Consider the following 10,000-nt stretch of genomic DNA (forward strand, 5'->3'; position numbering starts at 1 on the left):
CCGTGCGGTGGTGTTTATGCAAGACACACCATGCAGAGAGGAAGTGGGATGGTGTAGCTAGTCAGAGGAGCATAGGGGGCAGTGGAAAAGAGAGGCCAAAGATTGTGCATGAACAGGCGCGGTTGAGTACTCCTCGCTGCGGTACGATATCTTGGGCTCTCTTGCGTCATGGCGCCGTTGTCGTGTGGTGGTGGGTCGGCGAACACGGCCCGTTTTCTTTATTTTCATTTATTTATTTAATATATTTATTCATTCATTTATCTATTCATTAGCTAATTAATTAATTAACCAATCAATTTATTATGTTTACATATTTGCTTATTTACTTATTTAACTATTTATTTATTCATTAATTAATATATTTATTCTTTCATTTATTTATCTATATTAATTTATCTATTTATCTATTTGTATCTCTATGGACTTATCTATTCATCTATTGATTTATTTACTTATTCATTGTGAGAACAAGAAAATGAGAAGTATGGCACACGTCCCATGTCATGATGAACACAGACCCACTCTGGTTGAAGAGACTTCGTCTATGGTGATGTCAACACGCTGTTAATAAGCCTACGGAAAGAAACAACCTCGCCATCACGCAACAACATGACTCTTCGAACCGGTTTAGGTAACAGCTATGGGCCACAAGATGTAATCCGATTCCATGCCACACGAAAGACAGTCTTCTACGTTTCCTCGCTTCTCGCAAATCCTTCGTGATTGTGTGTGTGTGTGCGTGCGTGTGTGTGTGTGTGTGTGTGTGTGTGTGTGTGTGTGTGTGTGTGTGTGTGTGTGTGTGTGTGTGTGTGTGTGTGTGTGTGTGTGTGTGTGTGTGTGTGTGTGTGTGTGTGTGTGTGTGTGAGTGATTCACCATGGTCTTGGATCACGTGTTGGACTCACGATCGACAGCTTTTTCCCTCCCGGAAGAGAGCTTAGAGCTCATACATGACTGATCTCCGAGTAATACTGTCACATTACACGCACACACACACACACACACACACACACACACACACACACACACACACACACACACACACACACACACACACACACACACACACACACACACACACACACACACACACACACTACTCCCCACCCAGGAGAGTTGGAGTAACAACTCGCAGCGCAGCGATACTGAAATTATTTCAGCCCTGGGCGGGATTCGAACCCGGACCGCCGTAGTGGCACCCGGGAGCTCAAACCACTGTGCCACGAGTTGTGTGTGTGTGCTTACCTAGTTGTATTTACCTAGTTGTATTTTGTGGGAGGAGAGCTATGCTCGTAGTGACCCGCAGTTGCATCTTTCCGCATCCAGTTCTTTCTCAAAATCATGTGTGTGTGTGTGTGTGTGTGTGTGTGTGCGTGTATGTATGTGTGTGTGTGCGCGCGCGCGTGCGCGCAGGGCTCGGGTCTACCCCGAGCCAGGCAGCTCGAGCAGCTCCCCCGTGTCAGCCAACTCTACTCGAGAGTCTCCGTCGTCAGTTGCTCCGGCGAACGGGTCGGGGCAGGTCGGTCCGGGAACCGGGACGCGCGCGCGAAAGACCCCACGCACGGATCTATCCACAGGTGACCACTTCTCTCCACCGAACGTCTAGTGTTGTCATAGTGATCTGCAAAGAAGACACTCCTAAGGCGAAGGCTCTATGCCAGTGGTGACGATTGGTGCATGTCGGGTGCATGGTGTTGTTGATGAGAAAAAATGAAATGAATAAATGAAGAGCAAGCAAGCAAGCACGTTACTTTTACTTCGGGAGTCCGTCGTCTGCTTTGGAGACTGCGGGTGCTTGCTTGCGGCCAGTGAGGTGGTCGTAGTCCCCCCCTGGGGAGTTGCCTTTGGAAGAAGAAAGGGTATTGTGGAAAGCAAGGGTGACCTTAGGTATCACTCGATCTCGTCGCGATTCCGGCAAGACGCCCTCGAGTCTTGACCCGTTGTAGCGGTGGGATCAGCTGAGACCGCGTGGATTCTTTGGCAACGTTACGGGAACTGTGTGATGGCGAATCCGCGAGGGTCCCTTTCGTTGCCACGGTACCTCGTAAGTCGTACAATTCAGTGGTTCTCAACCTGTGATTCATGGAACCCTATTGGGCCACGAGGGTCAATAAAATGGGCCACCAGCTGAAAGCCACTGGCATATAGTGGATGCAAGACGATTAAATCTAGTGTTGAAATCATCTCCAGGAGGTTGAAGAACAGCAGTTCATAAGTACGGTGTATACGTGGAAATAGGTTGAGAACCCCGGTTGTAGACGGTTCGCTTTTGACGTGGAACCACCCACGTCATCCGGGTGACGACACGGTTCTCCGCGTTGGGTACAGGTGGTTCGTAAGCGAAGGTGAGTTCTCCGCATTGGGTACAGGTGGTTTGTAAGCGAAGGTGAGTTCTCCGCGTTGGGTACAGGTGGTTCGTAAGCGAAGGTGACCCAAATGCATCACACGGTTCGCTTGTTTTTGTCCGCGTGAAGTTCACGGTCTTGTCTTCCCTTGAGCGGCGGAGGTGGAAGAGGAGGAGGAGGAGGAGGACAAGAATCTTGCGTCGGCACTGCAGGAACACAAAAACCTCGCCGCAGGGAACTGAAGAAAGTGGAATTCCCCACATTCATTACGGAGTTCCTCTTTGATTAAACTTTCGCCCTCTGAATTGCTCTTGCATAGGCTTGAATGGGGACGGTCTAACTGTTCGTCGAACGCGGTTCGACAGACACGTGTTTAAAGTGATGTGTGAACGGGGTATTTGGTTGTCGAACACGTTGGTTAAACCCCAAATATCCCGTTCACACATTCACACGTCACTTTAAACACGTGTCAATCTTCTATGATTGATTTCTACTATAGGATCAACAAACACTCGTGTGGACTTAAGAAAAAACAAAACAAAACAAAACAAAAGAAAACGCGAGACAGGAACGCCATGACACAGGTAGTTGCTCAGGAGAGTATGCCGAAGTAGTTGTGCCAAGTTTCACTAATTAGAAGGAGACCAGACCCCCTTCCCCTCTCACCCAACCTCACCCTCAAATCACTTGGACCCGTCCCCTTTCTCATTACGCCCTGCACGGGCCTCCTTCTAGTTCAGCGGTCGGAGGAGGACTTCATCCACCACGAACTAGACCCCGAAGAGAGCTGTTGGTGACTTCTTCAGTATTCCTTTCGATCCGGTGTCGAAGCCAAGTTCATCAGGAATGCCATTGTGGTGGTTGCTACACACCGTATAAGGTACTCTTGTGGGTAGTCCATGACGGTTTCTTCGCAGGATGGAGGGTCGTTAGTTGTCAACTGGCTGAAGGGGAGGCTGCTCCTTCAGTCCTCTACGTCGCTCCAATTGTTTTTTTTTTATTTGTTCACGCAACATTCCTTTTTGATTGAAGATTGATATTTATCTAAAAAAGAATGTTGATGATGCTTAACATCTTTGCCACCTTCGGTCTTCTGCCTTGCTAAAATCTCTCAATTACCACGTGGCTCCACTCAAAGCGTCCGCAGGGATTTTTTTCTTAATTGGGCGAGGCAAAAGTTAATCATATATTATAATTGTATGGTTAATGGCATAGGGTTACATATCAATATAAACACTTCAAATTGGCCGCATGGGCATATGTTAGATTACACGAGTTACATTTTGACCTTCATCAATCATACACTGATATTCTGCAACTTAGAATTTTAACAAAATTATACGTGACGACCGCAAAGTTTCAAACACAAGCTAGGTTTCTAGGGAGGGATGGAGGGGCAATTGCCCTCCCTCTCGCCCCATCGGCCCTCGCCCCATTGCCCCTCCCCCTTCCCTCCCCCTCCCCTCCCCTCCGGACGCCCACGGCTCGATCTCTTCGGCGCGGTATCGTTCCCATTGGACAGAAGCGCTGGTTATCGCTCGACGGTTCCGACTGGCGGCGGGGCGAGGGAAGTCCTCTTGTCCGTCGAGGAATGCGGTCGACCTTTGCGCCGCGACCTCCTGACCGTTTCCGCCGCCGCCGCCGCAGTTTGGAAGCAAAGAGGCGCGGCGGAGATCGCAACAACAACAACAACAACAACAACAACAACAACAACAACAACAACAACAACAACAAAACAACAACCGCCGCCGATCTGGGTCCGACGGAGGCTACGAGATGGGGAAGATCACATGGATGGTGAACGTTAAGGATAGTGTGTGAGAGTGAGTGCGCGTGAGAGTATGTGAGAGAGTGAGTATGTGTGTGTGAGAGTGTGTGAGAGTGAGCGTGTGTGAGATTGAGTGCGTGCGAGAGTGAGTGTGTGTGATTCACCATGGTCTTGGATCACGTGTTGGACTCGTGATCGACAGTTTTTACTTCACGGATGAGAGCTCAGAGCTCGTATAACCGATCTATGTGAGAGAGTGTGTGTGAAAATGAGTGTGTGTGAGAGTGAGCATGTGTGAGAGTGCGTGTGTGCGAGAGTATGTTTGTGAGAGTGAGTGTGTGTGAAAGTGAGTGTGTGTGAGAGTGAGTGTGTGTGAGAGTGAGTGTGTGTGAGAGTGAGTGTGTGTGAGAGTGAGTGTGCGTGAGAGTGAGTATGTGTATGAAAGTGAGTGTGTGTGAGAGTGAGTGTGTGTGAGAGTGAGTATGTGTGAGAGTGTGTGAGAGTATGTGTGTGAAAGTGGTGTGTGTGAGAGTATGTGTGTGTGAGAGTGAGTGTGGGTGAGAGTGTGTGTGTGAGAGTGAGTATGTGTGAGAGTGTGTGAGAGTGAGTGTGTATGAAAGTGGTGTGTGTGAGAGTATGTGTGAGAGTGAGTATGTGTGTGAGAGTGAGTATGTGTGTGAAAGTGAGTGTGTATGAGAGTGTGTGTGAGAATGAGTGAGTGTGAGAGTAAGCGTGTGTGTGAGAGTATGTGTGTGAAAGTGAGTGTGTGTGAGAGTGAGTGTGTGTGAGAGTGAGTGTGCGTGAGAGTGAGTATGTGTATGAAAGTGAGTGTGTGTGAGAGTGAGTATGTGTGAGAGTGAGTGTGTGTGAAAGTGAGTGTGTGTGAGAGTATGTGTGAGAGTGAGTATGTGTGTGAGAGTGAGTATGTGTGTGAAAGTGAGTGTGTGAGAGTGAGTATGTGTGTGAGAGTGAGTATGTGTGTGAAAGTGAGTGTGTATGAGAGTGTGTGTGAGAATGAGTGAGTGTGAGAGTAAGCGTGTGTGTGAGAGTAAGCGTGTGTGTGAGAGTGAGTGTGTGTGAAAGTGAGTGTGTTCGTCTTTTTTATGAAGTGACATTGAGTTTACGTGTTTTTTTTTCTGCCCTGTGCTGTCGTGGTTCAAAACCTTAGGTTTGGTTTGTTTTTGTTTGCGTTTGTGATTATATTAATCATCATTCTTGGTTTTTCTTGTGGTGTTAGGCTACCTCTCTTGTAGGGGGGAAAAAGCCTTTGGTATATGTATGTATGTATGTTAGGCAACTGCTGCCAAACCTTGTATTTCGTTCCATTCATGAACTGTGAGCTCTCATTCTGGAGTGCCATAGCTGTTGATTACGGGTCCAGCACATGATCCAAGGTCATGGTGAATTTGTCGTTCTGAAGTTTTGGTATGTGTCCTCTCCCCGTGAGACCCTTCACATCACGTTCCAGCAAGGTCAGCACATCGCTCCTCTCCCTTCTTTCCTCCAACGTTGCCATCTGAAGTTCCTCATCATTTGATCCCATGTATACCCATGACGTCATCGGAAGAGTTACGGGTCTCGCGTCTTCTAAGTCCCAGGTTCGAGTACCACACTTCTCTCCGAATCCCCAGCAATGACTGCTACCAAGGCGAAGCTTAAGAACTTTTCCACATTGAGGTAGCTAGTTGGTGACTACGTGAAGTCGCCACCTCCAGTTGCTGACGGTACACGGTGCAACCATAAGAACATAAGGAGACTGCAAGAGACCATAAGGCCTACACAAGGCAGTTCCATATCCATCACCACCTGCCATCCCCATCCATAAAATTGTCTAACCGTTTCTTAAAACAACTGATAGTTTCAGCGCTCATTACTACATGGTTACTAAGTCTATCCATTCGTTGACCGCCCTATTAGTAAACCAATTCTTGCCTATTTCCTTCTTAAATCTAAATTTGTCCAGTTTAGATCCATTACTGCGAGTCTTGCCTTGTTGTCTTAATATGATGTACTCGGTACCGAGGATGAGAGCTTGGGAGACAACGAAATGGCCTGCAGGTGGGAGGCTGAATTTTCATTCTCGTTTGAGGAATTCTGTGCGCGTTCCCTGTAACATGTTACACCTGCAAAGACCGGACAGACGGACGGGCGATGGCTTCCACGGTTCCTGCGAAGCGGACGATGTGACCTCGATGAGTGACGGGTGCCCATGTGTCCTTGAACGAGGTCTTGCGGGTCATGCAAGGTCACGCGCTGGTCATGAGACACAATAAGACACCAGGAATGACAGCTTTTTCTTTGTGTGTCTTAGGGGTCGATGAGCTGAAGGTATGGCTACTACTCGGTTATCGAAGAGAGGCGGTTCCCACAATGGAAGCGAGTTGTCACATAATGTGCTTAGTATAAAATGCCATTAATAAATACATATTTCCAACTCTTGGCACAGTGGTTAGAGTTCCCGGCCGCCACTACGGAGGTCCGGGTTCGAATCCCGCCCATGGCTGAAATAATTTCAGTATCGCTGCGCTGCGGGTCGTTACTCCAATTCTCGTGGGCCGGGAGTTTGGGGTGTGTGTGCGTGTAAGGTCACAGCATTACACACAGATCGGTCATATATGAGCTCTGAGCTCTCTTCCGGGAGGGAAATAACTGTCTTCACGAGTCCAACACGTGATCCAAGACCATGGTGGTGAATCTCACACACACACACACACACACACACACACACACACACACACACACACACACACACACACACACACACACACACACACACACACACACACACACACACACACACACACACACACACACACACACACACACACACACACACACACACATACATTTTATATGTGCATATGTACTTGGTCAGAGGGTCATGTCCAATGGAGATGACCCAGAGTGGACAAGGCCAAATGGTCAACCATGTTGCGTCATATAATTCTTATATATCTACTTGGAACCTGTGGGGATGGGTTGGGAGTCTCCTTGGGAGCTGAAGAAGGGTGAGTGCGGTGATTACACCCATGGGTTGGTTGGTATGTGTAAACATGTCGTGGTCGCATTTGATATTTATAATATGATAATAATTTTGTGTTGAAATCTTTCAGTGGCAGAGAGTGACAATGAGTGATTTCGTTCGTTTTCGAAAGCATCTCTCTAGCGTCAGATCCACAAGTTTGTGATATTGTGTCCGTATTGATTTTTTTGTGTGAACCAATAAAAAAAGAAAGAAAAAGAAAGAAAGAAATGGGGAAATTCGAGCAGTGTCCTCCCCAGGCCTTTGTCATGCACACGTCATGAGATAGCGCCAAGTACACCATGTCCTTCCTCCAGTACGCGCTGTCGCCCTTCCCGAGGAGGAAGTCCAAGAAGAAGAATGCCCCGAGCCGAGAGGGAACGCCCACCGCCTCCCCCACGCGCTCCTCCCAACACCCTCCCGCGTCCCCGGCACCCAAGATGAAGTCCATCGGTATACAGACGCCGACGCTGCAGCGCCGCGGTGGCGGGGTCTTCGGCGAGGAGGAGGAGGAGGGCGCCTCCGCTGCCGCCGCCTCAGAGGGAGTTAGCATGATATCCCTAGAGTCCTCGATACTCCTCGATTCTCCGCGGGGACAGAACGCGGGGGACCACGGCTGGTCGCCCTGTCCGACGCCGCCGCCGGTTCCCCGGAGGGCCGTTTCAGAGTTCCCCGACCGAGGTTCGGTTCCCGGGCTTCTCACGCCGTCTTCCTCACGCAGGAATGTCTCTCACGTGAATGGTTGCTTGGATCAAGCGGGAGGAGGAGGAGGAGGAGTAGGTGGTGGTGGTCTGCATCCTCACCACCATCTCCACCAGCCTAATGGGCAGCACCACCCGAGCAATTTTAACGAATCCCGGAAACTGGCGAGTCCCAGGGGACAGTGCCGACAATACCACTCTTCAGGAGACGAGACAACCCACGTGGTTCATCTGGGAGCCGCGGGGTTAGGACTGGGAGCGGCCATGAGGGAGTGGGATTCCTCGAGGGAGGTGGTGCTGAGGGATGTGGAGGGAGGAAGGGCACTGATGAGGGAGAGCGTCAGGATGTCCCAGTGCGTCGTATGGGAGTGCTTCCCGATCCCAGTCGGGAACAAGAAGAAGCACCATGGAAGAGGTAAGTGCCCTTTAATTACTTATCAAATTTCATTTATTTATCTATTTATACTCTAGCTAGAAATTTTATTATATATATATATATATATATATATATATATATATATATATATATATCTCACTGGTGAGAAATGCAGTAACACATTTGTAAATAACAACTAACACCACAGTCGGACGAAAGAAAGAGTTGCATAAGCGAAATTATATATTTCGATTGCTAACTATCCTCTTCAGTAGTACGGTGTTAGTTGTGATATATATATATATATGTATATATATATATATATATATATATATATATATATATATATATATATATTTAAGATTATTTCAGACAAATGAGAGAGAATGTGGGTGGGGAAGGGCAAACGAAGATGTGTTAGGAATAGAGTTTATTGCCCTAACGTTGCGACCAACTTGGTCTTCTTCAGAGGACTACAGCATTACAAACGGATCACAATTCTTATATTCGTAGTGAGAGGGAACCCGCCAAGGTATGAGCGTCATGTTTTCCCTTTGGCTAACGATTTAATTATTAGGACACTTGCTGCTTTCGAGAGGCATTTAAATCCGTCTCTGTCGTTGTTGTTCTTGTTGGCGGCGATATGTGCAGCTTCCACAGTTTTTCTCCCCAAATCCCTCGTGTAGAATTTCTGCGTTGTTCCAATCAGGTAGATGTCCACATTTGTCCAGGTGACGAACCAGGGAGTTAGATGTTCTATGAGCCCTGAGATCGTTTTTGTGCTCATTCAAGCGTTTATTGAACCCTCGACCTGACTCACCGAAATAAGATGATGGACAACCGTTGCATGGAATACGGTAAATGACACTGAGATTATTACGCATATTGTTATGTTTCTTAAATATTTTTCCTATTTTATTGGAAGATATTTTTGCTATATTTATTCCACCTTTTGACAAATAATCATCAATAGCTATGGTGTTTATAGAATTAGGGACAGAAATAAAATGAGACTTATCCTTTTCCGGGGTCCGGGGTCCGGACGTTTAACAACATTGAATTTAAACAGATTAGAGGTCTCGCAATGGGGAGTCCATTATCTGCTGTCATTGCATGTTTATTCATGGAAGTATTAGAAATGGACAAATACATCAACATCATGGGAAGAGGTACCACTTGGTTAAGGTACGTGGATGACATAATCGTGGTGATGCCAAAAAGAACTAATATAGAAAATAAGTTGAGAAGACTCAACGCTGTGAATAAAGACATTCAATTCACAGTTGAACTAGAAAAAGAGTGTAATTTACCATTTTTAGACACGTTGATACACAGAGGTTCTCAACAGGTAAGTTTCTCGGTGTACAGGAAACCCACCAATAGGGACGACTTTGTCCATTATTTTTCAGCACACAGCAGACGTGTTAAAACGGGTGTTCTAATAGGTTTCTTTCTCAGAGCTTTTCGTATCTGCAGTGAAGAATTCCTAGAGGATGAACTTACTTACATCAAGAATACCTTTAGGAAGCTGAAATACCCCGGAGGTTTGATCACCAGGACAACGAGGAAAGCCAAGAAGATCTACGATGGCTCAAACGTCCGAACCACGGGAAAGGATAAGTCTCATTTTATTTCTGTCCCTAATTCTATAAACACCATAGCTATTGATGATTATTTGTCAAAAGGTGGAATAAATATAGCAAAAATATCTTCCAATAAAATAGGAAAAATATTTAAGAAACATAACAATATGCGTAATAATCTCAGTGTCATTTACCGTATTCCATGCA

General features: G+C 46.9%; 1 protein-coding gene across 1 annotated transcript in view; it reads left to right on the forward strand.

Annotated features, from left to right (window-relative positions):
• Positions 1-1,497: 1,497 nt before the first annotated feature.
• LOC143028208 (glutamate receptor-interacting protein 2-like) overlaps positions 1,498-10,000 on the forward strand; it is a 427,238-nt gene continuing 418,735 nt past the window's right edge. The window contains exons 1-2 of the mRNA XM_076189988.1: positions 1,498-1,575; positions 7,225-8,249. Coding sequence (XP_076046103.1) covers positions 7,436-8,249 — 814 coding nt within the window. The 5' untranslated portion in view covers positions 1,498-1,575; positions 7,225-7,435. The remainder of the gene's footprint in view (positions 1,576-7,224; positions 8,250-10,000) is intronic.

This window comes from Oratosquilla oratoria, chromosome 9 (assembly GCF_046742065.1).
Source record: "Oratosquilla oratoria isolate Oo_2021 chromosome 9, ASM4674206v1, whole genome shotgun sequence".
Classification (NCBI taxonomy): domain Eukaryota; kingdom Metazoa; phylum Arthropoda; class Malacostraca; order Stomatopoda; family Squillidae; genus Oratosquilla; species Oratosquilla oratoria.